At 38.2% G+C, this 20957-nt stretch overlaps 1 protein-coding gene across 1 annotated transcript in view; it reads left to right on the forward strand.

Annotated features, from left to right (window-relative positions):
* LOC309633727 (uncharacterized protein) overlaps window positions 1–20957 on the forward strand; it is a 1009062-nt gene that overhangs the window by 945320 nt on the left and 42785 nt on the right. The window contains exon 18 of the mRNA XM_082402982.1: window positions 2862–3092. Coding sequence (XP_082259108.1) covers window positions 2862–3092 — 231 coding nt within the window. The remainder of the gene's footprint in view (window positions 1–2861; window positions 3093–20957) is intronic.

Below are 20957 nucleotides of genomic sequence, written 5' to 3' on the forward strand. Positions count from 1 at the left end.
TGTATTGTTGGATTTAATGAGTATGAGGGCTGTGGTGTCACCCAGCAAATGCAAAGTAGCAAGAAGAAAGCAAGGGCTTTGAAGGAATGCATTCAATGGGGTGGCTGTGTTTGGCAGGGGCTTCCTCCAGAGAACTCAAGGGGAGAGGACAGCACATGTGTGGGGGCAGTGAATAGTTGGTCCAATCAATGGAGTTGAGGTCCCATTGGGTCAAAAGGCTTGTGGAAATTGGAGGATTAGAGAGAATGACTTGGAAAAACAAAAAGTGTTGGTCAGAGAATGGGAGGCAGGAAGCTGGGATCCTGGAGGAGTTCCAGCTGTGGATCTGGGCCAGCCCTTCACAGCCCTTCACGCGCATGTAAATCACCTGGGAATCGTATGAAAGTGCAGGTCTGAGTCCGTAGGTCTGGGGTGAAGTCCGAGATTTTGCATTTTTAAAGAAAGTTTTTATTTATTTATTTTTGGCCACACCACGCAGCTTGTGGGATCTTAGCTCCCCGACAAGGCATCGAATCTGCGCCTCCTGCATTGGAAGCGCAGAATCTTACCACTGGACCGCCAGGGAGGTCCCAGATTTTGCATTTTTAACAAGCTCCCAGGTGGTATTGACACTGCTGACTTGGGAACTCCACTTGAAGTGGGGAGACCAGGTCTGGCTGTGGTTTAGGGACAGGTCATTGGAGGAGAGGATTCCCAGCACCCAAAAGGCCAGGGGTTGGAAGAGCTTGTGCATGCATCGAAATTGCAAAAATTAAGATGTGAGCAACTGTGAATTCAGAGCTCAAGTTCAGAAATGTGGGGCAGTGGCCAGAGCTGGAGGCCACAGCAATGAGGGTCAGCAGGTGATTTAGTCTGATAATGTGAGATCCAAAGCTGGGAGCTTTAGGGAAGTGGGAGGCAACATGGTCTCAAAACAATGGAGAGAAGCAGGGGGAACATCATCCAACAACCAGGCTCAGGGTGCCAGGGCTCTGGCCAAAAAAGTTTCTCCTGGGAGTGTCCTGGGAGAGTTATTGCAGCAAGAAGGTGATGGGGGAAGAGCATGAGTTTTTGCTGATGGATTCCAGAAAACATAGTGGGAAGGTTTAGGGTTTCTTTTTTTTTTTTTTTTTTTTTTGATGTAGACCATTTTTAAAGTCTTTATTGAACTTGTTACAATATTGCTTCTGTTTTATGTTTTGGGTTTTTGGCCCGGAGACATGTGGGATCTTAGCTCCCTGACCAGGAATCGAACCCGCACCCTCTGCATTGGAAGGGGGAGTCTTAACCACTGGACCGCCAGGGAAGTCCCAGGTTTGGGGTTTCATGAGGGATGAGAAAAGGGAACAGATTCGCTGGGAGGAGTACAGAATGTGATGTGGGGTGACCTGGGGGGCTCCAGAGCTTCTCGAGGTGACTGACAGAGAAAGGCAGGAGAGGAGTGCTGCCGGTTCCAGCAGAGGGAGGTGGTCTGTGAGTGTGGGAGTCGGGGGCGTTGTGAGTGGAGGTTGATGTGCGGTTGAATTGGTCAGTGGAGCTGGGAAGGGCTGGGAGACCTAGTCCCAGAGCAGGGACTCTCCCTAGAGCCCTTGCTGCTTTGATGTCCATTCTGGGGTGTGTGTGTGTGTGTGTGTGTATGTATGTGTGTTTGATTATTTACTCCTACTTCCTTAAAATATGTCTTGGTAAAGCAGTTCAAGTTATTTATTTGGCAAGGGAAACAAGCCAAGGGTATGAATAACTAGAATTAATAGAATTAAATTCTCCTAATTCCTTTTAACAAGGAATATTATTGAGGGCTGTGAGGACCCAGCTTTCCGACTGCATTCACTGGGCACAGGTCAAGGGTGTGGATCGCTGCCTCTCAGCTGCCTTGTAGCTTGGGCTAAAATAGGTACAACTTATATCTGAAGTTGTGAAGTTCCAAGTCAAATTCAAGAAAGCATAAGACATTTTAAAATCACTTTGATATGACACATTCACAGTGTAAAATTTCTGAACATAATTGGCCCAAGAGTCACTACATCATTTAAAGTTAGACCATAGTCATTTGCCAGGATGCACCAGACAATTGCCTTCACAGCAGCTTCACTGAAGCAGAAGCAGGGCTGGGTCTCAATTAGGAAAGCAAGATTGGCTGACAAGGCAAGGTTCCAGAAATGGTTGAGCTGGCTCTGCCCTTTCGAGAGCCGTCAAAGTTCTAGCAGGGCTTCAGCAAAGCTCTGCTCAGCACAGATGCAGTCAGGCCTCAGGATTTGTGAAAAGGACCTGAGGTGCATTATAGAAAAACAGAAGAACGGAAACCACTTACACAGTCTGGCACTAGCTCAGTGTTTTCACAGAATTCCCCAATTCAGATCTCTCCACACTTTGGGGTTACAGTGTCAATGTGCTCCAGCAAAGACCACCAGAAACACACCTGTATGAACGAGATGGGCTTATTACTTATTGGAGAGAGAGTGAAGCTCACCACTGTTTCCAGTGGTAGGAACAGTGTAGGGCCTACCTACACTGTAGGACCTCTCAGTAAAAGGGGGTTAGATAGAAACTATTACAGGATTTGGGCTTTGGTTGGGTTTAGAGCTAAAGAAGCAGGGTTCACTCTAGAATGGGTGCTGTCAGAAAGAGGGACAACTCTGTGATTGGATATCTCAATAAATCTGATCTTTAGAGAGAACCGACTAGAGTGAGGATAAAGGGGTGGTAATTGGTAAAGAAGCACATTCATTAGCCAGGAGAGAGGATGTTTGTTTGATGTTTTGTGGGTTGTTTCTATCTGTGTTTAGAAAAATTATGAAGTACCTTGTTTTATCTCACCTTGTTGTGGTCTCACAGTGACCTTGTCTGCTGTTGGTGCTTGTCAGTTTGTTTGTGTCCAACAGGAGAACACCTCGGCCCACGGACAATCGCCAGGCCAGCTCCTAACCACGCTGATGGCTGCTACTAAGTTCCTGAATGTCAAGGGCTATTTTCTTTCTCAGGCAGCACTGCCTAAACCCCAGCAACAGAAGGAGGGGGCTGCACGCCAGGCTGGGGCTGTCTCATTTTGGAGAGAAACCCCGAGGAATTGGAGGATTCTCAATTTGAACCTGGCCTTCCGGGTGCTTATGAAGGTATGTTTATCAAGATAGGAGATTGGATTAGATTGGCCTGGATTATAACTTTTGAACGTTTTAGACCTTTAACACATGAACCTTTATTTTCACTCTTGCCTTGGGCCATACAGATGTTGGGGATATGTGGCAGGGTGGGTACAATGACACCAGAAGAGTCTGGGTCACTGAATATACAACCCACTCCCTTAACCAACTAGCTTTAACCCTTCTCTAGAAGGCAAGCTGGGGGAAAATAGTTCACACTGTGAGAATAAACGCAGCAATGTGCAAAACCCAAGGAAGCTCCCTACCTTGGCAGTGGGCTTTCCATCTGGCATGTTGCCCAGCAGCAAGGGCCCAGGGTTGGGGGAAGGAGGGGCTCAAATCGCTCAAGGGCAGGGAGGAGCACCCACTGGCAAAATGAGCCTGGGGGGATGTGAGCCTGGTGGAGAACTGGAAAGCCAAGCCCCTGCTTAAGGATTCTGGAAAATGGGCTCCAGGTTGGTGGTGAGGGTCTTTCAGGTTTTTTTAGAAAAGCAAAAAATCTGTTATTGGCTAAACGATGATTCAGCCAATTTCTAAATGATGGTAGTTAAATGACTTAAAATATTAACATATAAGCAGTGCTGACAAAGTAAGCTATATCTGAGGGCTGGATTTGGCCAGTTGGCAACTATTTGGCATCTTGGAGAATAAAGACCCAGTTTGGAGAGTTCTGGGCAGTATGGTGAGATCACAGTCCCATCCTAATGGAGAACTGAAGAGAAACAGCGTCTGAGCACCGAGCTATGGACAGCCAGATGGCTGCAGTGCCGCCTTCTGTCTTGGGGCTCTTTCAGTGGGGTTGGACTAAAGGAGGGCTGAGCCTAGAGATGGGGGCAGGAGACAGGGAAGGCTGCTGGGGTGTGGAAGTGAGGAGATGGGCAGCACTCGGGTGTTTGCAGCCTCCATGGCAAACCAAGGTCACCTAGAGACCTGGTCCTCCCAGCAACTCTTGGGTTCATCTTGTCTAGGCATATGTGTCGGACCACATCAGCATTGCTGCTTAAATCACATCAGAAAAAAGTCACTTAAATTATTTTAATTGTTCCCTTAGGAAAATATCCAATTTATTTGTAGGTGAGAAGACTCACTGTCAATTTTTTAGTGGCCCAATCTTTGCAACAGGTTTGAGAATCCCTCACTTTGTAAGTTTTGGTGGAAGGCCAAGCCAACCTCTGGCTCCAACCCCATAATCTCTGACTCACCTTCTAAAGCCCCTTCTCACTTGTCCAGGGGCTGGAGTTCAGTAAGTCCCAGAGCAGGTGACCAGGAGCAGCAGAGAAATATATGTCAGGCAGCAGCAGGAGGGTCCTGAGCAGCAGTGGTGGATGGTGGTGCTGTAGCAATGGGAGAGCTGCAGTGCCACACTGGACCCCTCTGTCCAGTGCCTTGGAGACTGGTCCTTGTGACCTCTGTTTCTTAAAACTATCACCCTTGACAAAAACCATTGTTTTAAATTATTTTCTACTCCATTATTGATTAAGATTTTTATCTTGAAGATCTGACTGCAGGTTTACATGGAAGTGGTTAGGTTAATGAACTTGGAATCCGTAGCCGGATTTGTTACTAATTTGTTCTTTTCTCTGTGTTGTTGTTGGATTCCTTTTACTCTCATCAGGACACCAGTGTTTTGGTCTAGCATCTCCTGGTAGGGAGTTCTATGTATCCAGTTAGATAGTTGTCCGAAGTTTGGTTCTATCTTCCTTATCTTTACTCCTCTCCCAAGGAGGTCCTTATTTCTGCTTCTGCCACCCACACACCTCCCTCCTTGCGCTGCACCCACTGTTTCCCTCTGAGAACAAGGCCTTCCACCTCTCCACCTGTTCAAACCTGCCCGGTCTTATTTCTTCAATAAATTCCTTTTGCTAATAGTTACTGGCAACATTGATCATACTCTATTCTGTAATGTTTATTGTATTTGTAACTCATACAATGTAAACGGAAAAAAGATTAACTAGTAAAACCTCTGGATTACTGTTTCTGGGGAGATACTTGATAATGTGTTATATGTAGAATTGGAGTTTCAATTTCAGCAATAATAAGTTCTTCCTACAAACAGAGGCATAAGAGAAATCACTCCTCCTTCTGCAGAGCTTAGAGGATTTGAATGGTGGTCAAAAGGAAGCAGCACCATAAAGACCAACAGCAAGAGCTTCATCCCAGCCATGAACACTGATGGTTTGATGATAAGGAGAAAGCATGCAAAGAAATCCACAGGTGGAGATCAACTGAGGCAGACCTCGTACCTAAAGCCTGTATTTTGAACAAATGCATAACCAAACAAGTGTGTTCTGTGGTTAGAATTCTTGCCATGAATGAGAAATGCCTGCTAGGTAGATGGTATCAGACCATTTGACTATTATGATGTGAAGGAAGTCCCACAATATGCCTTTCTGGATTAACATCTAAGGCTTCCAAGTTGAAACAGGGAATGGACAATTAGAATCTGGTCCATTCATATGATGGAATATTATGCTATTTTCAAATATATCCTAGATCTATATTCATCAGCATGAACAGGTCTTTAAAAGATAATATTGGGGGGCTTCCCTGGTGGCTCAGTGGTTGAGAATCTGCCTGCCAATGCAGGGGACATGGGTTTGAGTCCTGGTCTGGGAAGATCCCACATGCCGCGGAGCAGCTAGGCCCGTGAGCCACAACTACTGAGCCTGCGCGTCTGGAGCTTGTGCTCCGCAGCAAGAGAGGCCATGACAGTGAGAGGCCTGCGCACCGCGATGAAGAGTGGCCGCCACTTGCCGCAACTAGAGAAAGCCCTCGCACAGAAACGAAGACCCAACACAGCCATAAATAAGTAAATAAATAAATTTTAAAAATAGATAATATTGGGGGGAATAAAGTATGTTGCATAATATTTCACCAAATATGACTCTATTTTAAACCTAAAACAGAATTACAAACCAGTAATATAGGTGGATATGTATACATAGAAATATATAAAAGTACATTTGCATCTCTAAAATGAAGGGATATAAAGAGGATTTTAACTTTGTTAGTGATATTTTATTTCTTTGATTAAAAAGTAGAAGCAAATATTACAAAATAATTTTTAATTTTTTTCCTTCTGGGTAAAAGTACATATTAATTTCTGCACTTTTATGAATAGTAATTTTCATGTAATAGTTCTTAAAATCCCATTTCATTTCTCAAAGTGATTTTTTTTTTTAGGTAATTAGACTTGAGCCTCTTGAGTGTTCAGCGTGGAACTCCAGCTAACGGAGCTCTGATCTTGAGACAAATGAAAATTAAGGCTTTATAGTAAAGTGAGATAGAAAGGCAGACCCCATCAGGACAGGGCCCCCTGGGACAGGGATTAATGAGCACATTTACCCCATGTCACTACAGGTTTCTAAGGACCTTAGCAATCCATGAGCTGCTAGGAATGAAAGAAAATTCCTTGGAGGTCAGAGATCTCATCCTCTGGTGAGAAGAGACATATTTTTAAAAAAACTAAACTAAACTAAATAAATATGTATTAGCAAAGAACAAAAAAAAAGTTACTTAAGGTTTTTTAAAATGGTAAATTATAAGATTTATGTTGTGAATTAAGTACCACATTCCCCCTATCTCCCATGGGCAGTATTGTATAACATAAAACATAAAATAAAATAACCCCTTTTTATCTTACTAACAATCAGATTGATTTCCTGTGATCCTAATAACACTGTGAAATGGGTTTGCCTCTCCAAGTGTGCTGGGACCTGAAATGGAAGAGATAAGGGGAAGGTTGTTTCAAGCAGAGAGTCAGAATGAGGAAATGTAAGTGTGAAGGATAAGTAAATAGAGAGTGCCCCACAGTGCCTACTGGTGTCAGATTTTGTGGTGGTGGTGGTAGTGGTGGTGGGGAAGCTGGAAACTCTGCTAAGGAGTGCTGACTTCATGCCACAGCAAATCAAGTTGGGTGCAATTGTTCACTCCTATGTACACCCTGAGTCACTTCCATTTGTTTTTTTGTTTTTTTTCTTTCCATCTGTTTTCTCTTCCTTTTGTACAGAAATTGCTCTAGCCAAGATGAATAATGGCCTCCCTGAAGCTTAATCCATTAGATAATTTTAAGTTCTGTTATGACCTCCAGGCAGCATTTGATAGCATTGGTCATTATCTTCTAGAAGACCTCTCTTCCTTTAAGCTTCCATGATTCCATATTGCATTGGTGTTACTGTGACCTCTATGATCACCTCATTGGGCATCTTTCTCAGGCTCCCCTTTCTGAGCTGCCCTTAAACGTTGATGCCCAATAATTCTTCCTATACATGCCTCATAGTATACCTAGGTTGTCATCTCTATTTCCATGGTGTTAATCATCATATATATTCTGATGTCTTCTAAGTGTCTGTCCTTAGACTAGAACTCCTTCCTGAGTCACAGTGCCCTGTAGACCATGTGCTGGTCAGGTCCATAAAACTCTAGGGCAGACAGTTGTGGCCTCACTCACCACCTCTCACAGCAGCCAAGTAGGAACCTTGTGTCTGGTAATCTCAGATACTTTGAACACATGGAGGGGGATCAGACAGAAGGAGCCCTTCTCTCTTGCTGCACATGGTGCCTGGGAGGAACACCAGGTCCTGAATTCCCTTGTTGAAAGGGAAGCAGTTTGATCAGGTTTGGAAAGAAAAAGCACAATGCAGTAAGATGCCCTTTTTAGAATAACACATATAATGGAAAGTAATATTGAAGTTAAGCAGAGATAAAGATATACCAATTAAAAGAAAAGAAAATAGAGGGTACAATGTTAATATTTAATAATGGGAGATTTGCCTGAAGAACTAAGTGAGACATATAATTAGAAATGCATAATCAACCAAGAAGATACATCAAAACATGCATTAAACAATGGGGTGACCAAATACTGATTGCAAATAGGCCTTGACAAAAATAAAAATAATTATAGTCTGAAATGTTAGTACACACTCTTTTGGAAATGCACTTACTGAATAAAAGAAGACAGAATGATGTCAGCATCATGTCAAAATGAGACTCTCACATTATCTTTTCCCTTCAATCTATATCCAGTGACTCAACAGGGACCCAACACACCAGGATGCTGGAGGATCCTACACATCTGTGCATCTAAAGGTGGGCAGACTGAAACACACAGAGGAGACAAAACTGGTGAAACAGCAGAGGTGATACCTGCAATCCTGGTCCTCTAGGCACGGCAGCTGGGCCTGAAGCCCCAGAGAACCTGGTAGCAGCAGGGTAGGTGATGCACATGACTCCAGCCACTCTGCTGCAGCTGCATTCATGGCCTCAAGTATCTGTGCAACAACAGCCGTGGGGCCTGATACCCCCTCCCTCCAGCTGCAGAGATGTCCAAGACTCTGGGCCCCTGTTCCCCTCCAAACCCCACAGCCACGGATTCTGAGGAACTGACAATTCCAGACACAGCAGAGGCACCCATGAGATGCTGGCTCCCCCCATCCCCTTCCCCTGTGGCAGGGGTCCTGCAACTCAGGAGACAGAAGAAGAGCCCACCATCCCCGTACCCCAGGTGGCAACACCAGCAAAACCGGCAGCAGCAAGGCATGAACAATCCCAGAGGTACAAGCGCTGATAAGAAGGGCATGAGGCAATACCTCTGACAGAGGCTGTGGAGGATAGAAAGTGCCTCCCAAATATAATCAGAGGCAGCTCAGGTAAGATAAAACAAAAACATGCCCTATAGTGCCCCTATTGGAAGACAAAAGAAGACCTCTAATTTCTAATCTGTTGAATCATTAGAATCATGTAGAAAGGTGTCCACTACTTCACATGAGCCAGAAGAGGAACAACTCATCAAGCACCATAAATAAACACAGTGACAATGTACCACAAAAAGAAAATGACAATTCTCCAGAGACCAAGATTAAAGTCACAGAATATTGCAATCTAACTTACAGAGAATTCAAAATAGCTGCCACCAAGAAACTCAGTGAGCTACAAGAAAACTCAGAAAAGCATTTGAAATGAATTCAGTAATAAAATTAATGAACAGAAGGAATACTTTACCAAAGAGATTGAAATGCTAAAAAAGAAACAAACATAAATTCTGGAGCTGAAGAACTCAATAAATAAGATGAAGAATACATAGGAAAGCATTGGAAATAGAGCAGACCATATAGAAGAGAGAATTAGCAAGTTTGAAGAAATGATACAAGTAGAAGAGGAGAGAGAATCAAGATATTAAAAAAATACGTAAATTCTATGAGACTCTTTTCCATCAGACTCTTTTAGGAAGGGCAACGTTAGAGTAATGGGCATCCCAGAAGCAGAAGAGAGGAAGAGAGCAGAGAGTTTATTTAAAGAAATAATAGCTGAGAACTTCCCAAACATGGGGAAGGAATTGGGTATACAAATCCATGAAGTTAACAGAACACCTAATTATCTCAACACAAAAAGACCTTCTCCAAGACATATTGTATTAAAGCTGTCAAAATCAATGGCAAAGAAAGAATTTTAAAGGCAGCCAGGGGGAAAATGATGGTAACCTACAAAGGAAGCCCTGTTGGACTATCAGCAGATTTCTCAGCAGAAACTCTACAGGCCAGGGGTAAGTAGAATTACATTCTCAAAATACTGAAAGATAAAAACTGTCAGACAAGAATACTCTACCCTGCAAAGTTATTATTCAGATATGAAGGAGAAATAAAGATCTTCCCAGACAAACAAAAGCTGAGGGAGTTCATCAACACTAGACCTGCCTTACAAGAAATGTTGAAAGGAACTCTTCTCTCAGAAACAAAAAGGCAAAAGTACACAAAACTTTGAGTGAGGTGATAACTAGACAGACAGAATTAGAAAGTTGCAAGTCTATATCAGAATAGGTTTTTAAACACTTTATTACAGCACAAAGATTAGAGGGAAAAAAAGCAGGAAAAAAAATAACTATTCCTAGTTCAATTTGGTAACAAACTCACAACATAAAAAGGGATAACTTGAGACAACAAAAACATAAAAGGGGAAGAGGAAAAGGATAGAACCCACGTAGGTAAATGAAGATATGATGCTCTCACACACAAAGGACTATTTTATCTATGAGACATTTTATAAAAACCTCATGGTAACCACAAAACACGAATCTAGAGCAGAGACATGAAACATTAAAAAAGGAAACTGAGGAAAACATAGAAAACCACCAAATCAAAATGGCAGACAGAAACACAAGGAAAAGGAAACAGTGGAGATATAGAGCAACCAGAAAACAAAAGATAAAATGTCAGTACTAAGTCCTCAACTATCAATAATAACCCTACTTTTAAATGGGTTGAATTCACCAATCAAAAGACACAGAGTACCTGGATGGATTAAAAAACAATATCCAACTATATGCTGCATCCTGGACACTCATCTCAGCTCTATAGACAAACAGGTTCAAAGTAAAGGGAAGGAAGATGATACTCCAAGCAAGTATTAGCCAGAAGGAAGTAGGTGTAGCCATACTCATATCAGACAAAATAGACTTCAAGCCAAAAAAATGTAGCAAGAGACAAAAATGGACTGTATATAGTAGTAAAGGGGCCAACTCATCAAGAAGATATAACAATGATTAATATAGATGCACTTAACATAGGAGCATCAAAATGTATAAAGCAATTATTAACAGACCTAAGGGGAGAAATTGATCACAACACAATAATAGTAGGGAATTTTAACACCCCCTTATACTTCAACATGATAAAGGACCTATATGACAGATCCACAGCTAACATAACACATAATGGTGAAAATTTGAAAGCTATCCCTCTAAAATCAAGAACAAGACAAGGATGCCAACTTTTGCCAGGCTTATTCAACATAGTATTGGAAGTCCTAGGCAGAGCAGCTAGTCAAGAAAAAGAAATAAAAGGTATCCAAACTAGAAATGAAGAAGTAAAACGGTTACTATTTGTGGATGACATGATTTTATACATAGAGAACCCTAAAATCTCCACCAAAAATTTTTGGAAATAATAAACACAGTTAAGTCACAGGGTACAAAATCAACATACAAAAATCTGTTGTGTTACTATATGCTAGCAATCAGCTAGCAGAAAGAGAAATTAAGAAAAGAATCCCATTTAAAATTGCATCAAAAAGAATAAAATACCTAGGAATAAGTTTAACCAAGGAGGTGAACGACTGAAAACTATAAGATGTTGTTGAAAGAAATTGAACTAAGCACAAATGAATGGAGAGATATTCTGTGATGTTGGATTGGAAGAATTAACATTATTAAAATGTCCATATTATCTAAAGCAATCTACAGATTCAATGTAATCCCTGTCAAAATCCCAAGGACCTTTTTCACAGAAATAAAACCAAAAATTCTAAAATCTACATGGATCTACAAAAGATCCTGAGTAGCCAAGGCAATCTTAATAAAAAAGAACAAAGCTGGAGGTATCATATTTCTTGATTTCAAACTATTAAATACCTATAGTAATCAAAAGAGCATGGTATTAGCAAAAAACAAGCAAACAACAAAACAAAACAAAACAAACAAAAACAATAAGAACACCCCACCAAATACATAGCTAAAAGGAACAGAATTGAGAGCCTAGAAATAAATCCACACGTATATGGACAATTAATTTCTGACAAAGAAGGAAAGAACACATAATGGAGAAAGGATAGTCTTTTCAATAAATGGTGTTGGGAAAACTGGATAGTGACACGCAAAAAGGAAAAAAGGAAAAAGAAACTAGGCCACTATCTCACACCATACATAAAAATCAACTCAAAATGGATTAAAGACTTGATTGTGAGGCCTGAAACCATAAAACTTCTAAAGGAAAACGTAGGCAGTATGTACTTTGACATTGGTCTTAGCAATATTTTTCTGGTTATAACTCCTGAGGCAAGGGAAACAAAAGCAAAAATAAACAAATTGGACTACATCAAACTAAAAGGCTCTGTACAGCAAAGGAAACCATCAACAAAATGAAAAAACAACCTACCAAATGGGAGAAGATATTTGCAAATCACAAGGGGTTAATATCCAAATATATAAAGAACTTATATGAACAATATCAAATTAAAACAAACAACCTGATTAAAAAATGGGCAGAGGATCTGAATAGACATATTTCCAAAGAGTACATACAGATGGCCAGGAGGCACATGAAAAGATGCTCAATGTCACAAACCATTAGGGAAAAGCAAGTCAAATCCACAATGAAATATCACCTCACACCTGTCAGATGGCTATTATCAAAAAGTCAAAAAATGACAAGTGTTGGCAAGGATATGGAGAAAAGGAAACCCTCATACACTGTTGGTGGGAATGTAAGTTGGTCTATGGGAAACAGTGTGGAGATTCCTCAAAAAAATTAAGAATAGAACTACCATATGATCCAGCTCTCCAATTTCTGGGTATTTATCCAAAGAATATAAAAACACTAATTTAAAAAGATATATGCACTACTATGTTCATTGCAGCATTATTTATAATAGCCAAATATGGAAACAACCTAAGTGCCCATAAACAGATGAATGGATAAAGAAAATGTGATATACATATACAATGGAATACTACCCACCACTAAAAGAAGATGAAATCTTGCCATTTGTGACTGTGTGAATGGCCCTTGTGAAATAAGAGAAAGACAAATATCATATGATTTCATTCATATGTGGAATATAAAAAACAACAAACAAAAAAAAGAAATGAACAAACCAAACCAAAAAACACATATGTAGATACAGAGAACAGAGTAGTGGTTACTAGAAGGGAAAGGATGGAGGGAAGGGTGAAATGGGTAAAGGGAATCAACTGTATGGTGATGGAAGGAAACTAAAGTTTTGGTCATGAACATGCTATAGTGTATATAGAAATAGAAGTATAATGCTCTACATATGAAATTTATATAATGTTACAAAGCAGTTACCGGAATAGAAAACAAATTAAAATTTAAAAAATTTAAAAGTTCTGGAACCACTGAACTTAAAAAGAAAAAGAAGGAAAAATAAGCATGCATGTTGAAGATTCAAATAATTTAATCAAGTCATATTTAATAAAGATATAGTACATAATACCCTCTAACAAAGAATACACATTCTTTATGTCCATAGAGGATTTATAAAAATCCAACATTCTTCTTGATACAAAGAAAATTCTTATTAAACACCAAAGCCAAAATTCAAATTAAGAAATTGCAAAATAAAATAAATAAATTGGAATAAAATAAGAGTAAGATATAAATACATATAAAAGCTGAAAATAGAACAAAATATATATGATCAGAGTCAAAATTTGGATTTCTGAAAATGTCTTGGAAGTAAATAAAACTCTGATTTGGTTAGTGAAAAAAAATGATAAAAAAGATTTTTTAAGTAATTAAGAATAAGAATGAGATTGAAGTGAAAGAGTTAAGGATATTTTGTGGTAATAAAATAGAATTTTTTGAGAAATATAATGCCCTGGTAATATATGAAGATGTGTAATAAACATTACCCAGAGGAGGAAATTTGAATAGGTCAATATGTTATAATATGTTGTAAAGATAATTAGAGATCTTCTAGGCTTAATTTTCAGTTTAGAAGGGTAAGAATGGCTACCCTGGGGCTCAGCAGACCAGACGCTCACAATTGTATCCGACTTTGCCAGATTCTTGGCATGACCCCTCCTAAGTCTGATCTTCCTTTACTAGCCTGGCCAGCAGTTGTTTGGTCTTTTTCTTTTCTCCACTTTATAATTCTTATTAACCCAGAAATAGTACCAAATGGAGGAATTAGAGGGGTTTAGAATCTGTTTGTGTGAGATGAGACAGAAGATGTTTCTCTTTGTGCTCCTGATCTAAAGTTTTAGGGAACACTCAATATCCAAAAAAATCACCAGTGCTGTCTGAGAGGCAAGTTCCAGATCATGCTGAGATTACCCTTCTCAGTTTCCTAATCTCATCAGAAAACCATGAATGAACTGGGTATCCTGGTAAATTATCCCAAAGCCTGGCAAAGATGATTTTCTATGCAGCTTAGAATGTTGTTAAGTAACTGTATCATCTGAAATATTGGGTGAAGATGTGAGTAAAATTTTCCCTACGCTTTATCAGCAGTGCTGGTTCCAGTAATCCTTTCTAATTATATATAAATTTGGAGATGGATTTTTCCACTTACCTTGGCACATCTATCCATCTAGTTAAAGGTCATGTAGGACACAATTCTTGTGCTACTCTTTGTAATTTAGGTTACTAGATATATATTTTTCTGCCAAGGAAAGAGGAAAGTTAACTGTGACCTTGAGAACAGGCTCTCTCAATCTAATTTACAAAACAGAGATAAGAATTGGAGAATTTGGAGATAAAAGAAGGTAAAGCATATAACACATAGAGTGAATTCAATAAATGACAGATAAGTTTCACATTCATTGTGATCCTTAGCTAGTAAATCTTCAGAACTGAAATCTCTTAGATATCAGTTTTCCTATCAACCATTCTTAAATTTACCTTTTTAATGTTATTTTAAATGATATAGCATTTTGTCATATTTTTAGCACAAAACAATCCTATATTTTAACTGATATTTTAAAATCATTATTTTTCATAAAATGCTAAATATACTTAAAACACTGGAATTAAATATCTTCCCCTTTAATAGGGAGCAAAAAGTGTTACCAAAATATTTGTCATTTTTCTATTTTATACCCTCCAAGTATTAAAAATTTTTACTTAATTTTTATCAACGTATACGCATTTGGCATTTCTGCAGTTTTGATTTTTTTATTTCAGCTTTATTGAGGTATAATTGACAAACAAAATTGTAATATATTTAACACATACACCATGATGATTTGATATACATATACATTGTGAAAGGATTCCTACCATAAGGTTGATTAACACATCCATCACCTCACATATTTACCTTTTTTTTTGTAAGAACACTTAAGTTCTATTCCCTTAGCAAATTTCAATTATATAATGAAGTATTATCAACTATAGTTACTATGATATAATTAGATCTACAGACTTTATTCATCTTGTAACTGTAAGTTTGTACACTTTGACCAGTCTCTTCCTATTTCCTCCACCCTCCAGCTCCAGGAAACCACTATTCTATTTTCTGCTTCTATGAGTTTGCCTTTTTAAAAAAATTCCACATAAACGTGATACCATGCAGTATTTGTCTTTCTCTGTTTGACTTATTTCACTTAGGATAATACCGTCCAATTTCATTCATGTTTGTGCAAATGGCAGGATTTCCTTCTTTTTAAAGGTTGAATATAGTCTGTTTTGTGTATATATATATATATATATATATTTATATATATTTATATATTTATATATTTATATATATAAAGTGGCTGTACCAATTTACATTCCCACCAACAATGACAAGGGTTTCCTTTTCTCCAAATCCTTGCTAACACTTGGTATCTCTTGTGTTCTTGATAATAGCCATTCTGATAGGGGTGAGGTGATATCTCATTTTGGTTTTGATTTTTACTTGCCTGATAATTAGTGATGTTGAGCTTCTTTTCAGGTGCCTGTTGGCCATTTGTATGTCTTCTTTGGAAAAATATCTAAAGTCTTTGGCCTATTTTTTAATCGAATTGTTTGTTTTTTGCTATTGAGCTGTATAACTTCCTTGTATATTTTGAATACTAACCCCTTATTGGATATGTGGTTTGCAAATATTTTCCTTCATTCCATATGTTGCCTTTTTATTTTGTTGATTGTTTCCTTTACTGTGGAGAAGCTTTTTAGTTTGGTGGCATCTCACTTGTTTATTTTTGCTTTTGTTGCCTTTCCTCTTGGTGTTAAATCCGAAAAAATCATTGCCAAGACCAAGAAGCTTAGCCCCTATGTTTTCTTCTAGGAGTTTTGTAGTTTTAGTTCTTAAGTTCAAGTCTTTAATCAATTTTAAGTGCATTTTTTGTGAGTGGTATAAAATAGCAGTTCAGTTTCATTCTTTTGCGTGTGGATATCCAGTTTTCCCAACACCATTTATTAAAGAGACTATCTTTTGGGGATTTAAATTTCTTATACTTTAGTGGCTTGATTTACTTTCAAATATATGAAGTCATTCCATGTCAAAGCTTACTGTGGATATAACCTCAACAACCACAAAAAAAGCATTGGTCAAGAGAAAGACACAGCGCCACCCTCTAATCCTGCTTTCATGGCTGGTAGCTGCCACCACTTTCCACTGAGTGGGAGCGCCTACTCTGGGTCAGCTGTGGGCATTGCAAGACAGCTCACCCCAGGAGTAGGGCCAGTGGGGGGAGAGCCTGGCCTCCTGGATTCCAGTGAGTCTTCAGTCTTTCTGTATTTGCAGTTGAAAATGCATGGTGGTTATGACCTTGTACTATTCCAAACTAACAAATGGCTTGACCAGCCATTCCTCCCTTCTCTAGAAAACCTTTCTGTAGTGTGTTGCTTGGGATGATCAATCTTTTCTTTTACTCTCCTCAAAAAAAAAAAAAAAATGCTATCATGTTTTTTTTCTGCTTCGATAGAATTACAAAAGTCTCATCATCCTTAAGTCTTCCAAAATATTCTTTTATTTTACAATCAAAATCCAAGTTGATTTGAATTGAGAACCCCCTTAACACTTCAAAAGCTTGAGCCAGTTTGCGTTAAGCAAAGTGCCACAGCAAACACTTGAAATTTGAGATTGTATTTCTGATAAAGCTCATGAGTCATGATCTAAATGTGTTTATTAATTATTCACAGGAAGAACCCCTATAATAATTTCTGATATAATTTCTAATTACATATATTTTCACTGTATAAGAAAGATAAAAACAACATCAACTGGGAAAGTAAAGGGAAAAATGCCAAGACCAATATGATAATACATTTTTTTTATCAGTCTACTTGATTCTGCACACGCTTATTATTTTTAGTTTACACCTATAGAGTCTTGTCGCAGGGGTTTATTGAAATTCTTTCACAAGTGTAGTTTTTTAAATTGTTACATTGTATGCCAGTTACAGCTCTTAATTTAAATCACTTATTGTAGAACCTAGTTAAGAACAGCTCCACAAGCAAAACAGATAAACTGACAAATATCATATATGTTATCTATAACCTCTAATACAAATATATTCTATATTTGCTACATCAAGAAATATTGGGTTTTTTGTCAGCTACTGGATTTACATTTTGTAATAGAAATCGTTCAGTGATGGATTTCACTGCAACATATATTTCTAATGCCCTTTGTGGTTCAGTTAAGAAGAAAGGAAAAGATGAACACACTTGTTTAACTTTAATTTTTAATTATTAGGAAAAATCTTTTTTTTTTTTTCCTTTGTAAAGTAAGTAGAACCAGTGAAGACACAAAACTTGGCAGTTTTTTCAAAAGCATACTGATTAGTTTTTGTTTCTGTTTTTTACATGAAATAGGCATACACTGAAAATGTAATATGCCAAGATTATTTTATTCAGTTTTTCAGGATGGTCTCATCAAACAAAGCCAAATATTTTATTTTAGGAAAGTCTGCTTGCTCTTTAAATGTCATTTTCTTATCTATTTTGTATTTCCCTTTGTCAACATATATTTGGGAAAACATTTCAGAGCTTTGGTTAATTCCATTCTATAGTTCAATTAAATCAGTATCATCACAGAGCTAACAAGGGCCACCTGCAGCACCAATAAAAACAGTTTTACAAGTAGCTGGTGTAGCTGGTGTTGCTGTTACTGATAGTGTGATGTGACCTGAGAGCAGATGTCGATAGTATTTTATGAAGGTTAGTTAAGCATTACAGCCCCCATCAATATGATTAGTAGCAAAAATTATGGTGCCGTAATTGCAGACTGAAAAAAAGATGATGAAGCACTCTGTCTTGTGGAATTTTTTATAATCAACTGATAAGATCATGTAATGTGCATGGATTGATTATGACCTAAAGATAATTAATTTGCATTTGATTGTGTCATTATTTGAGCTAGAAAATGAGATGCTGGATTCAGAGTCCACTATTTACCTTGTGAATAAAAATTTCCTAAATCTCAGGTCTGTATGTGTCATTTGTTTTGGAAGATGAAGTTTCACACCTACCTAGATAGACCTGGGCTCCCTGAATATTTAAAAATACACATTACCTTGTGTAACAATGTCTAATTTAAGCCACCAACGAAATTGTAAAACGGTTGATCCTAAGTAATTTTATACACAAGGGAATGTTTAAGCAACAATATGATTATCAAGATACAACTGATGAAATTATATTTTTAACTTCTAGTTTTTGACTTTACAGTTTGTTCTAGATCAACTGTAGTAATGGCCTCATATTGGAAATATATTTCCATGACCACTTAATATAAATGCTTTATCAAATAGCCCACATTTTGCATAATATATTTTAAAAATTTTGCCTTTTCTGAAAATAATCGCTACATTTTGAAAGTGTATACATGTGGCTCTTTTGAAGACCTTTAACAAGTTTAACATTTAAAGTTCTATTGTAGGGACATCCCTGGTGGCAGAGTGGTTAAGAATCCTCCTGCCAATGCAGGGGACACGGGTTCAAGCCCTGGTCCAGGAAGAACCCACATGGCATGGAGCAACTAAGCCCGTGGACCACAACTACTGAGCCTGCGCTCTAGAGCCTGTGAGCCACAACTACTGAAGCTTGTGTGCCTAGAGCCCGTGCTCTGCAACAAGAGAAGCCACCGCAATGAGAAGCCCGCGCACCACAGCGAAGAGTAGCCCCTGCTCCCTGCAACTAGAGAAAGCCCGCACACAGCAAGGAAGACCCGATGCAGCCAAAAGTAAAATAAATAAATTTATTAAAAAAATAAAGTTCTATTGTAGCTCAAAAATGTTTTAAATATCTTGAAAAAAGTAAATGAAGCATTAATACATAAGTAATTCAAAATCTATTTTAATTAGAGATCATTGTAAAATCTGGGGGAAAAAAGCACATTATATTAGTACCTTACTGATCTGGGAAAGGAAAAAAAAATATCTTGCTCAATGTCAAATCATAGGCAATTACATACCAGCAAACGGCAATTAAATTGAACTGCTTCCAATGCAGTTTGGATTGCTAAAGGTGAACAGAGGCAGTATTCACAACACGTCCTTCAAAATGTAGTTCTACATGGTTCACTAAATGACAATATAAATCATGATATAGGTTAGTCATAGGTTTAGATGCCTTGTGTTGAAGAAAAGTGATTACCTAGATGACCTAGAGGATATAAATGTAACAGAGGACATTGGCTCTTTTATACATATTTTCAAGAAGGTAACTTAATGAGAAAATAGATACCTCAGAAAAATAATGCAGCTTTGTTTTTATCTATCACTTTACAATCTAGCTACACATAGATATATACACATAGACATATATATATGCATATATCTCAAGATTAATACATTTAAATTAACATGTAAAGTAGTAAATTATTGCTGCACCAAAATATTATTAGTGACTAAGAAAAATAGCTAGCACAGATATTAAATTTAAATTCCCACTTGGAAGCCAATGTTTTTACTAAATAATTTAATAACCTGAGGCTAATGTATTGTTTTCTCATACCAAAATTTTAACTTTAATTTTATTTCATCTATTATATTTAACCAACTAAAATGAGATTCCTTTTTAATTTTATTTTTATTTTTTTAATTGAAGTATAGTTGATTTACAATGTTAGTTTCTGGTGTACAGCAAACTGATTCATATATATATATACATATATATATATATATATATATGTGTATATATATATATATATATATATATATATATATGTATATATATATTCTTTTTCATATTCTTTTCCATCATGGTTTATTACACGACATTGGATATAGTTTCCCATGCTATACAATAGGAACTTGTTGTTTATCCATTCTATATATACTAGTTTGCATCTGCTAACCCCAAACTCCCACTCCATCCCTCCCCCACCTTTCCCTTGGCAACCACAAGTCTGTTCTCTATGTCTGTGAGTCTGTTTCTGTTTCATAGATAAGTTCATTTGTGTCATATTTTAGATTCTACATATAAGTGATATCATATGGTATTTGTCTTTCTCTTTCTGACTTACTTCAGTTAGTGTGATAATCTCTAGGTCCATCCATGTTGCTGCAAATGGCGTTATTTCACTCTTCCACTTCTTTTTTATTCATTCCTCTGTCAATGGACATTTAGGTTGCTTCCATGTCTTGGCTATTGTGAATAGTGCTGCTATAAACATAGGGGTGCATGTATCTTTCTGAATTATAGTTTTGTCCAGATATATGCCCAGGAGTAGGATTGCTGGATCATATGGCTACTCTATTTTTAGTTTTTTGAGGAACCTCCAAACTGTTTTCTATAGTGTTTGTACCAATTTACATTCCCACCAACAGTGTAGGAGAGTTGGAATTCCTTTTTTAGACTGTTATTTTATTTACCATAAGAAAGAAAACATGCTGCCAATTAAGGTATAACATGCCACGGATTTAAGAACAATCTGATTTCACTGATGATAAAATGTGATAAAAATGTGCTTCTGTGAATTGATGAAATACTTTGTTACCCATTTGTTTCTGGGAGAAGCATAACCTGCCTGAGATAGAGATTATTAAACGGTGTGAGCTCCTGGGATCAAGGTCAGGAGTGAAGAAGGCAGGATGGGAAAGAGGGAGACATAGAAGGTGATGCATTCACAGCCAAGGCCTCCACTGGTCCTCCACGGAGCTCTGAGGCTGGAGGCTGGGAGTGAGCCCTCAGAGTTTTCCTGAACTGAAAGAGCATGTGACCTTGAGCAAGGCTGTTCTCTTCAGCCTCAGACTAAGGGCGGTAGAGGTGGACATTTGACAAAATCTGGAGACATTTTCAGTTCTCACAACCTGAGGAGGCGAGGATGGGGGAGTGTTGGGGGGTGTTAGAGGGTTGGGAATATTGGGGGCATGTTGGGGGTGATTGT

This window comes from Balaenoptera borealis, assembly GCF_965194805.1.
Source record: "Balaenoptera borealis genome assembly, chromosome: 8".
Taxonomy (NCBI): Eukaryota; Metazoa; Chordata; class Mammalia; order Artiodactyla; family Balaenopteridae; genus Balaenoptera; species Balaenoptera borealis.